The 12,181-nt window shown below is 45.3% G+C and overlaps 1 protein-coding gene across 1 annotated transcript in view; it reads left to right on the forward strand.

Moving 5' to 3' along the window:
* Positions 1 to 12,181, forward strand: part of scfd2 (sec1 family domain containing 2) — a 121,991-nt gene that overhangs the window by 14,878 nt on the left and 94,932 nt on the right. Inside the window, exon 4 of the mRNA XM_061825817.1 lies at positions 3,977 to 4,104. Coding sequence (XP_061681801.1) covers positions 3,977 to 4,104 — 128 coding nt within the window. The remainder of the gene's footprint in view (positions 1 to 3,976; positions 4,105 to 12,181) is intronic.

The following is a 12,181-nucleotide window of genomic DNA, read 5'->3' on the forward strand; positions in this document are numbered from 1 at the left end:
AAATCGTAGGTTAGTTATTCTTAGCGGTTCCACTGTACTAAAAAGAAAAAAATGTTGCACAAATACAATATATACACACTCACGCATACAGGAAACAGAAACATACTTCTTTGCCTTCTCATCCCACTTCCAGGAACAAATCCCCCACCCCCCCACCCCGACCCAGCACCGCCACCCTCGTTTCCCCCACGACCCCCCCCCCACTCACTCATTAATGCATGCAGACAGTCATCTGTTATTTCATCACTTAAATATGCCTGCTCATTCTGCCGCCTGCTATGTGATGTTAGCTACTTTTGTCTTTGTCGCGCTTTCTCTCTCTCTCTCTCTCTCTCTCTCTTTCTCTCTCACACACAATCTCAGCTCCGAGAAAGTGAGTAGGAATGCAAGAGTGCCCCCTTCAGGCAGTTGCATCCAGTATTGTCCTCACCCCCACCCAACCCCGCAAACCCCGATCCGAGTGTTCCCAAGTTGAGTGTTGCTCACCTAGTTCAGGAACAGAATGACCCGAAACTCCGCCTCCTGTCTGACCAAATGGCCCAGCAGGGAAGGCGTCAAGCGGTGGGTTTTTTTTTTCTTTTGGGGGGGGCACAGAGCCAAATGAGAACCATATTTCACTCGCTCCTTTAGTCCTCTGAGAACACACACACGCTCACGTATACACACACTCAGATGTTTTGCAAACACGCTTAGGGAAGAAGATGCACACGGACGCGGTCGAAGCGTAGCATTTCAAACACGTCAAGCACGCGGGATTGTTACTTCATGATCTCCACCCCCCCCCCAAAAAAAAAAAAAAAAAGAAAAATGTTCTCCAGAAATGAAATCGTGTCATCGTCATGGTGTCTGGACCGACGTCTGGAATTCCCCACAATTGAGGCAAACATGCGTATTATTGTTGAGAAATAGCTTTGTCGATATTTGCGTGCTTTTTTTTTTCCGCAACAACTGAACAGCTTGTGCCCCCCCCCATTTATTTATTTATTTACTCCTCTGTAAAGATGGCTGCCCTCCCAACGCTATAACCCCCCCCCCCCCCAGTCTCCTCCTCATTCAGCCCCGAGGTCTGGAACAGATTACATCTGATATTAAACACATGGCAGCAGTTATAAAGCACAAAAGATGACGAAGAAAAGGAAAAAAAAAAAAAGGGCAGTGCATTTGTCAACAAGCGGTCCCCCCCCCACCCCCCACCGCCCCTCCATCCACCTTCGCTTGCTCACTGTGTCCGCTTCTTTCGGCATTCGCCGCCATCTCGGAGTATTTCGTAAGAGAGACAGACGCAAAAGGCGGGAAGCGTCTTTTGTGTATTCCCTCGACAACAAACTGTCAGTGCGGGGGGGGGGAGAAATGCAATAAACGAGTCGTTGCGGCTCGAATGAAATCGGATGAGATCGAGTGCCTTTTGATATCTTTGGGGTCCTTTCGGAGTCATTTTGCTTGGAATTGACAGGTGCGATTTGGACTTGGCTTTCGCCAAGATGGAGGGGGAACAAATTGTTTATTGCGGGGAATATGTTTTGTGTGTCTATCTATCTATCTATCTATCTATCTATCTATCTATCTATCTATCTATCTATCTATCTATCTATCTATCTATCTATCTATCTATCTATCTATCCATCCATCCATCCATCCATCCATCCATCCATCCATCCATCCATCCATCCATCCATCCATCCATCCATCCATCATCCATCCATCCATCCATCCATCCATCCATCCATCTGTGTGTTCTTGTGTGTTACAAAAAAAAAATCATCCATCTATTTTCTTAGCCGCTTATCCTCACAAGGGTCGCGGGGAGTGCTGGAGCCTATCCCAATTGTCAACAGGCAGGAGGCGGGGAACACCCTGAACTGGTTGCCATGGAGACAAGCACTCACAATCACACCTAGGGGCAATTTAGAGTGTCCAATTAATGTCGCATGTTTTTGGGATGTGGGAGGAAAACCCACGCAGGCACGGGGAGAACATGCAAACTCCACACAGGCGGGGCCAGGATTGAACCCGGGACCTAAGAAGTGTGAGGCCAACGCTCCGGCGTGCCGCCCAAAAAAATAGTCGTCATATTCTGACATTTAGCAAAAAGAGAGATAGAAATAATGTTGGTAACCTTAATTAACACTTTTTTTCTGATTTCATGTCAGACAATAAAGGGCGTTGGCTGGGGGGGCATTTTTTTTATACAAAGCCGTGACTCCATCTGCTGTTCCTGCTTCACGAACCTTGGCCTCTTGGGGGCAGTGTGGTGGAGTACATGCATTGAGCTGCATATTACCGTAAACTCAAAAAGAGAAGAAGAAAGTAGCAGTAAAACTTTATTTAACTCGCTTTTTTTTGTGTAGCTTAGAAGAAAAATATCCGCCCGTGAGTTTTGTTCCATGTTTTGTTGTGTATGTTACGACAGTATTTTTGTGTATTTGAAGGTAAAATCCCTGCTGTGGTCTAATTCTACTGTTAGCTAGCCCGTCGATAGCGTTTTCCATTGACTGATCGCACATACCGTCTATTTCTAAAAATACGTCTTGAATTTAAATATTCAATCTGAGTAATCTTTTTGTTGTACATCGTTTTATAATAAACTCCAACTGGAGTACTTTTCCTCTTCTAGTTTTCTTATCGTGTTCATGATTTTTCAAACTGGTAATCAGCATTACATTTCAATTAATCGGCCAGTCCTGGCTAACGCTTGATCACATTCTCAGATGTTGGTTCTGCCAGATGTCGATCTTGTCGCGCAAACATCCCCAGTGCTGAGGTCCCATTAGCGAGGCGGATCAGAGTGTTCCGCAAGCGAGGAGATAAGGAGACCAGGGAGAGAGAGAGATGCAATCAGGAGGAGCTTTGCTCTCCGGAGCAACAACAGGATTAACATAGATGGGGAAGAACATTCCAAATGTTGAGTCAGTGTTAACGCTCGCTCTTTCCTGTGCGGGGGTCCCGCAGGAGAGTCGACGCTTCCCCGATTATCAGACGGACAAGATTCCGCCTCATCCAGTTTGCTCCGCGCACACTCCGCGTTAAATTTCACATCCGTGCAAAATGTGAAATCATTCTACTCTACATTTGCGCTCATGATTCGACAATTTACTCGGAATTCAGTGTATAAGCAGATGAAGGTTAGGTGAAAATATGTCTACAAATGGTTTTGTGCGGTGTAATTGACTGGCGAATAAACAGTCCAGGGTGTATCCAGCCTCTCTTAAGACAGCTGAGGTAAACTCGACCACACACTAATGAGGATTAGCATGATAGAAAATGTACCGGTATGTATGGACGACCAAATTTAAAAAAAAAAACTTGTACAAATGGTGTTGTGTGCCCGTTGGAGTGATTGTGAGTGCAACTCTTGTCTGTCTTCACCTGCCCTGTGATTGACTGGCAACCAGTTAAGGGTGTGCCCCGCCTCCTGCCTGATGACAGCTGGGATAGGCTCCAGCACTCGCGCGACCCCCGTGAGGATAAGCGGCTCAGAAAATGGATGGATGACAGGATGATGGATGGAATTTTTTGGGGGTCTATTTTCGGTTGACCACCTCTAGCTTTTTTTTTTTTTTTTAACGCGGGGTGTGCCAGTTTTTAATTTTAAAATATGCTGTGAGCTCTTAATGAACAATGGGCCGCAAATGGGCTCAGAGCCATAGTTTGGACACCCAAGATATAGATTGTGAATAAGAATCGAGCCTTTTGGGACGCCACAAATAGCAGGCATCCAATGTTTCTTTGTTTAGAATGTGGTCTTTAATTTAGTGGTACCTTTATCACAGAAATGACCCATTAGGTGTTTTACATGGTAAAAATATCAAATAAAATCGAGTCACAAGAAAAGAAGAAAATACCGATAGTTTCTGAAGTTGGAGGCCACATTGTCAGAATTTGATCTCCAAGCACAATTCACACGACGATCAAGATTTGCAATTCCAAACTGTGACAAAAAGCTTGACAACCTTGTTTTTTTTTCTTTTGCTGCCAGGTTACCCGCAGCCCGTTCCCTGTGGGACGCCGTGCTCACCGGCAAGCACAAGGAAGGCGTCATGGAGGTCCGACGGCAGCTCGTGGAAGCGGCCGGCAAGGAGAACCTGCCGATCAAGATGAGCATGGGTACAAATGTCTCCATCAATCTAGCCGTTGTCTGTAGCGCTTGCTCGCCCTAGCTTGGGATGTCTTATCGCAGTTCTCTTTCACTGAAGTGTCTGTTGTGAGGGCCCACATGGGGGGGCAGCTGTGGCAGTTCTGAGGACCAGGGTTCAAATCCCAGCCCCGCCTGTGTGGGGTTTGCATGTTCTTCCCGTGCCTGTGCGGGTTTTCTCCAGGCACTGCGGTTTTCTCCCACATCCCAAAAACCTGCATTGATTGGAGACCCTAAAATTGCCCCGAGGTGTGATTGTGAGTGTGGCTGTTATGTGTCTCTATTGCCCTACCGTTCAGGGTGTACCCCGCCTCCTGGGTGATGACAGCTGGGATAGGCTCCAGCACTCCCGCGACCCCCGTGAGGATAAGCGGCTCAGAAAATGGACGAATGAAGGATTTTGCCCTGCTAAAAGTTTTCTTTAGAAAGTCTATAGAAATCTATAGAATTCAACTTGTTCTATAGAACTTTGGCTATGATTTTCTAGAGAAATTCTATAGTACTTGGGTCCTAAAGTTCTGTAGTTCTTTGGAAATTGGGTGGAAAGAATCTGGGTACACTGAGGACTTTCAGGGTATTCACACTCGCATTCGCAACTTACAGCAAGTTACCGTAATTCCGGGCCTACAAGCAGCCGCTGCTAGTTACCGTTAGCGCAGCCGCGTTAGCATTAGCACCACCACGCTAGCGTTAGCACCACTGTGTTACCGCCGCCGTTTTAGCGTTAGCACCGCCGCGTTAGCATTAACAGCACCGCGTTAGCACCGCTGCATTAGCGTTAGCACCCCTGCGTTAGCATTAGTGCGCTAGCGTTAAACTCTTTCTGTGTACCGAGGCTTATCACCAGGTGCGCTCTGCAGGCCGGGAATTACGGTAATTTTTTTACAAGCCTAAAAGTCATGTTTTTAAAATGTGGCAGAAAGTCAAATTTCGTGGATAAAACCAGATTTGAACTCTCGTCTGTGAGGCAGACGTGCTAACCAAGTTCGCCCAGCCCAGCCCAGTTCGAATCCGTCAGGTACGAAATTCTAATTCAGTCGAAAAGAGAAGCCGCGTCGCCCCCTGTTATAGCTCCGTAGCGCCACCCACTGAGCCAAAGCCGAATTCTTTGCCGGGGATTCTTGTGTTTGCACATGTGGCTGTGGAGGAAACGTGAACCACATGTTGGAACGGTGACATGCGCACGCATGTGTGTTTGCAAACTTTTTTTTTTTTTTTTTTGGTTAATGAAGCAAAGGAGGCGGAGGTGAGGGCTAAAAATGTGTATTGGCATGCAAAAATGAAGTCAGCTCACACATGCGCACGCACACAAAAGGGGTCTACGGGTCCCACCGTGCACGTTCACCTTTGTGCAACCTTCTGACTCACATCGCATGCACACACATTCGGACTTGGTGAGAATTTAGGATCTGCCACAAAAACGGGCAGGGCCCTCTTTGGTCCCTCAGCTCCTGTAATGTTGAAGTTAAAAAAGTGTCTGGTAACAAGCAGGTTGGGTGATTTGTTTGGAGCTAGCACGCGCGCGTGTGCTTAAAGGCGCAATTTGCGGTCCACCTGAACATTTAACACCGATCAATGAGGTGGGAGGACGGCGATGTAAGATGCCAACAGACGCTAACCCCGGGGGTGAAACTCACCGTTTAAAAGTCAATTTACATCGGACGCAAATCTCCTCTCGGGCGAGCAGCAGAATAATAATAACGGGATGAACCGGAGCAGTTTTGCCACGCTTAACGTGCGTCAATGAAGAAGCATTCTTTATTACGGTTTATGTATCATTTGTTCCATGTCAACAACTTGTAACTTTATTTTCTCTTTCATCAAATACCTTATCGAAATTAATTAAAATGCCAGCAAACTGTTATACCCCTTAAAAAACTGATGGCAATATTGTTTTTTAGTCAAATAAATAAATACATAAATAAATAAAAAATTGCACTAAATTGTATTACAACATCATAAAAGAAAATGCCAAGAAACAAAACTGCTTTTATAAAGTGTAACATCGGTTCAGTAGTTTCTTGTTTTTAGGAACGTGCAAGAAAAAAAATGTCTTCTTTATAGGAAAGTGTAAAATCAATTAGTTCTCATTTGTCTTCTTTTTAGAATCGTTCAACATTAATTGTGTTTTAGGAACATGCAAGAAAAAAAAATCTATTTAGAAAAAGTGTAAAATCAATTATTTCTCATTTGTCTTCTTTTTTTGGAGTGTACAACATCAGTGCGGGTGTGTGTTGTTTGTAATTATGTGTGTACCCCTTTAAGAGCGGAGGAGGGCGGTGTCAGGTAAGGTTAGATTCACTGCGCTGGATCAGTTTTCATGTGCGCAATTGCGCAGTGGCGCAGCTTAGAGGGAACATAGGTCAAGACTACACAAAATAAGCGACGTCATTCAATATCTATGAATTTCTAAATTTTACACGCGTGATTTTTGGTGATCGACTGTGCAGATTTGCGAGTGCACGCATGTTCCTCAGTTTCCAACCGTCCTGACGTAACGGTTTGATGTTTTGAAAGGTGCCTTAATGAACCGGTTAGCAAAGCAGCGAACCGAAGCGACACAAAAATCAAGCCCAAAAAAATAAAAAATCCGGACAAAGAAATATTGAAAATCGAACAAAAATCTGAAACAAAACAAAGCAAAAAAATATCTCTTGTCAAACACATGATAAAAGACTGAGAAAAACAATGTGCATGTTCACACGCGGACGTTTCTATTAGTCCTTAGATGCTTTCAAGCATCAGTCATATTTCTACAGTCATAAAAGAAAGAAATGGGGCGGGGGGGGGGGGGGGGGGCTCTCCACTCACTAACTACTACACGGTACGCCAACATTCTCACATCCACTGCGGTCCAACTTGGCTCGTTGTCGTTTCGACGGGATAAGATCATCCACCGAGAGAACGGGGAAAATAATCCATTTCTCAGAGCCCGCGCTTGACCCGTCAGCTTTCTCGCTGCACAATCGGATGATGAAATTCCCCCGCCGTGTTGTACGTTGTGTGTTTTGTGTGTGCGCGGACCGAGTCGTGTCCGGTGTTCATCTATTGCTTTTGGGAACTTTTCTGGAACGGCTATATCATCATTTGTCCATATGTCCGTATCCGCTTGCGCTTGTGTTATCTTGTGGATTTATTAGGGGTGTAACGCTAGGCCAAGAATCACAGTTCAGTATATCGGTAACAATAAGGTCAGAGTGTACAAGTGAGAGGACCAAATGCAACGTGTGAAATTGCTTCTTCATTCTTTTGTGTAAACAAATGTAAAGACATTTAAAATAAATCAATACAAATATGAAATAAACTAAAACAAGGCGGAATGGTGGATCAGCTGGTAAAGCTTTGGTCTCACAGTTCTGAGGACCCGGGTTCAATCCCGGACCATATTAATATTAATTGGAGACTCTAAATTGCCCCTAGGTGTGATTGTGAGTGCGGCTGTTTGTCTCGATGTGCCCTGCGATTGGCTGGCAACCAGTTCAGGGTGTGCCCGTTGACAGCTGGGATAGGCTCCAGCACTCGTGAGGATAAGCGGCAAAGAAAGCGGCTGGATGGATCTAAATGAATGTGTGAAACATCTTAATCATTTCCTTTGTTGATGTGACCTCAAAAAAGTGCAACAACGGTACCTTGTCTTTTTCGGAAAGTGCGACATAAATCTTTGATATTCATGTAAGTAAAATTCGACCTCAATCGTTTGCCTTCTTTGGTGCAACGTGCACATTTCTGCTGAACTCCAATAATTAACGTAATTTTCCATTTCAAACGGAGCGCTTGCGCGTGCTTTACCATTCACTCCTCCGAATCAAGTTGGTCCGCCTCAGTTGTCATGGTAACGGAGGCCAACTCGCTCAAATTGGCACACCCCTCATTGGAGGGTGGTGCTGTTGTTGCTCAGTCACGAAATGACTCCAATGATGAAAAGCAAGGTCCCAGACAACAACCAAAACACAGAACTCTGAAGAACTGTATCCACGCTGGACCCCCCCCCCCCCCCCCCCGCATTCTCTCATTTCTTCCCGATGTCCAGCCACTAAGGTGGGCCACAACTCAACGCCCAACCGCCCACCCCGCAATGCCCGCCCCCCGCAGCCCCCACCGCACGCAGACAGCCGACATCGCTTAGCCTCAAACTCACCCTCGCTCACCTCCAGTCGTTTTGAAGTAGCTGGACTAAATCATCGCTTGCCCTTCTGCCCCCTTCCGCGTCCCTCAAGACTTTTGATTGTAGACTCGGCCTCGCTCGTTCTTTCTGCACATCCAGCTGCTCAACTTATTTACAGCGCAATACACAGATTCGTTTTACTGGTGATTTTTTTTTTGGCTTGGTGTCACGAGCCAGCTCTTAATCTTCAGATATGCCGGACTGTAACGCTGTTGCATGTGGGCACTGTACTGTACTGTACAAACAGGATTAGGGTCAAACACCCAACACTGACTGAATACTCACAAAGGAGCTGCTATGTGCCACAACTCACGGTCACACGCAGTTGAATGGGCCAATCGGAGTCCTAAGTCCCGCAAGTCACTCACAAGGCCCCGCCCCTTAAAGGAACACAACCCTTGCGTAAATACTACAATATGTACATGCGATTCTGGGGCGTCTCCAGAAGCTGGCGGTGTATTGTGGTGCCTATACCTAGTTAAGGTAATAAAGAATAATAATAAAATCTCATAGTAAACAGTTTTTGAACGATAAAGTACAAACAAACAAAAAGTATTAAGCAATGTGTACGGTGGTGCCTTGAGATACGACATTAAACAATTCTTCTAAAAATGAAAAAAGGGGGCATCAAGCTGTTTACTGCCACTCCCGGTTGTATTTTGCAATCAAACTAAACAGAAAACAAACAAAAATGACACGTGCATTAAAAAGAATCACATTTTGCTTTAAAGTCCGCTACCTTAACACAAACGCATAATGTTAAATGGCATAGACAGGCTAATGAATAACATATATGTGGCAATGTTATAATGTAGGCGGCACGTTAGCTCAGCTGGTAACTCTAACGCTATTGAATATTTTTTTAGAATTAAGTATTCACTAAATCCAGATTAATTGGATAAAAATGGATTTTCCATTATTAAACAGTAATGGGCCTCACAGATCTGAGGTCTCCGGTACAATCCCGCGCCCGCCTGTGTAGAGTTTGCATGTTCTCCCCGTGCCTGCGTGGGTGTTCTCCGGGCACTCCAGTTTCCTCCCACATCCCAAAAAACATGCAACGTTAATTGGACACTCTAAATTGCCCCTAGGTGTGATTGTGAGTGCGATTGTTTGTCTCGATGTGCCCTGCGATTGGCTGGCGACCAGTCCAGGGTGTACCCTGCCTCCTGCCCCCTGACAGCTGGGATAGGCTCCAGCCCTTCCCACTTCCCTTGTGAGGATAAGTGGCAAAGAAAATGGATGGAGGGATGTTAGAATGCAACCAATATTTGAACAAACGGTGCAGCAACTCATGTAGACATACAATATAACTGTGAAAGCTCTTCTTCCTTGCTGTCGGCGTGACTATTATACTGCCACCAATTGGCAAATTCGTACATACAAGAAGGAGTCACAAAAAAATGAATCATGATGCACCAATAAATATTTTACATTAATTTATTACGATGGTACAATATACCAGTATGCTCTGTTCCTTATTAAAATTCACCTTTTTCAGCAATTTGGGGATGAGGTGCTTCCTCCGCAAGTGAAAACACAATCAGTGCATTTACTCTTCACCTGGAAAATGTACCGGGATTTCTGGCCTACAAGCCGCGACTTTTTCACACGTTTTCAAACCTGCGGTTTATGCGGTGATGCGGTTAACTCGTGCGTATTTTCTAACGGCCGCAAGGGGGCACTCCAGCGGAAAAGGTAAGCGCGAGACCGGTGGAATATATCTGCAGAGGAAGTGACCTTTAAGTGACCTGCGCTAGCGTGTTACCCCCGTGTCTCAATGAATTTTACCGGTGTGTTTTTTTTTTTTTTTTTAAACGGCCCTGTTAGCGCGGCGTTAGCATTAGCGCTGCACTAGCGTTAGTGCTGTGCTAGCGTGTTGCTGCTGTGTTACTGCCGTGTCTCAGTGATATTTGCTGGTAAGTTTCATTTTAATCAGCCCTGTTAGCGTTAGCTTGGTGCTAGCGCTAGCGTTAGCACCATGCTAGCATTAAACTCTTTCTGTGTACCGTCTTTCTTTGTTAATAACCCGTGTTTGAATGTGGGTTTCAATGTGGGCCCTTGCGGGTTTTACACAGGCGCGGCGTATGTATATACCAAATGGTATTTCCTTGACAAATGTACTCGGTGAGGCTTGTAACCAGGTGCGCTCCGTAGGCCGGGAATTACGGTAATCAGTTTTGGGGGGGGGCAACGAATATCTGCTGTGCTTATTTTGACTTATTTCTCACTTTTCCCCGCTTCAGTTTTTCCTCAACCTCGATACTTTCTCCGAAAGTCACCCCGAAGTGACTCGCACGGAACGCTCACGAGCACAGATAAGCGCGACGGTTCACCGCGAGGTCTGTGATAAGCGGAAGTTTTGCACACGTCGGCCGGGGTCTCGCCGGTAAAGGTCGATTCTACTCGACACACAGCGCACCGTTTTAGCCGTCCATTAGCCGGCGGAGTTTTGCTTGGCCCTGGCGCTGGATGCATTTCTGTGCTTGAATTATGGTTGGCACATCAAGGCCGGCGTACGCTGCCAAGGAGTTTTTTTTTTTTTTTTTTTTAAACGGGGGGGATATGTTCACAATAGAGCTTTTCAGGCTCTCCCACTGAAGCTTATTATGTGAAAATGCTTTAATTTCAGCACGAAACTTCAGCTTACCTTTTGTAGACGCCCATATTTAGCCTCAAAACGCACAGATTGTTTCAGTGGAAAGTGTGTTGTTTTTTTTTTTTCTGTCAGTTTGCTGTAAAACAAATTATTTTCATAATTATGCCCCCATTTAGGTCCAGGAAATTGAAGTATTCTCTCGGGCCCACATAATCAGAAATGTCACGTATTCCAGGTTCCCACAGAGGTGCTTAATATTTTTCGAAAATGTTGTTTCATCTTTTTGGAATTGGTGCTAATTATACTAATCGGTAATTATGGGTAGAGACTCTTTTTCTTTTTCTTTCTCTTTGATATGGATATGGGAAATTCATTTACAACGTGAACAACTCCCCATTCCCATCTCAAGAGGGTGTTTGCTTGCTTTGGTGCTGCTGTTTTGGTAACATAGTTTGAACGGGTTCAGAAGTTGACGATTAATGTCCGCCATCGATGAAGATATTGACAGTTACTACTCAGGGTTTAACGACTTTAGATTTCCTTGATAGCCAACGCTAAGGCGATGATGGTTGATCTGACGGATCGATGATGCCATTTATGTTTTTCCCAGTCATCATCATAACGTGCGATTATATAATCTCATTCAGACACTCACTCATTCAATCAGATTGGGATCCGTTCACGGCCTGCAGACATTCAGAACTGAAACTTAACCTAATCGACCTCAAGCGATAACCGTCATTGCTGAGTGGTAAGGTCGACTAAACAGTTCAACTCCTATTAACAACCCAGGCTAAAGCCAGCTCCTCCCCGACATACAAACCCTGTCAGTCTTTAATATACCTTCTTAAAGGCAAACCGTTACCATGCTTGGGTTGCAGTCACGTGACACTCGCCGCCATTTCGACAGACAAGCTAGGCGTTGCAGACGACGTCACCATGGCAATGTCCACAGACCCACGCGTAAGCGGCGGATGTTTTCTGCCTACTTTAATTCACTCGATGATGTCGCGAAAGCCAGATATGTACAGAAGATGAAACTCTGTGACGATATCGATCCGTATACTCGCCACAACGGCGTACTTTCAAAGGATCTGAAAGATTTCCCTGAAGTAGAATATCCGGACACTAGAAATACACGTTCATAGCGCTACCGAACGGACTTTCAGCTAACTATTTGCCTTGTGTACTCGAGCTTGGTTCATATCCGCACGTCGGATATTTGAGAGCCACTTTTTGTGTCGTTTTTATCGATACCTCAATCGTATCGTCTCCTTCATGCAAT

The sequence above is a fragment of the Syngnathoides biaculeatus genome, chromosome 7 (assembly GCF_019802595.1).
Source record: "Syngnathoides biaculeatus isolate LvHL_M chromosome 7, ASM1980259v1, whole genome shotgun sequence".
Taxonomy (NCBI): Eukaryota; Metazoa; Chordata; class Actinopteri; order Syngnathiformes; family Syngnathidae; genus Syngnathoides; species Syngnathoides biaculeatus.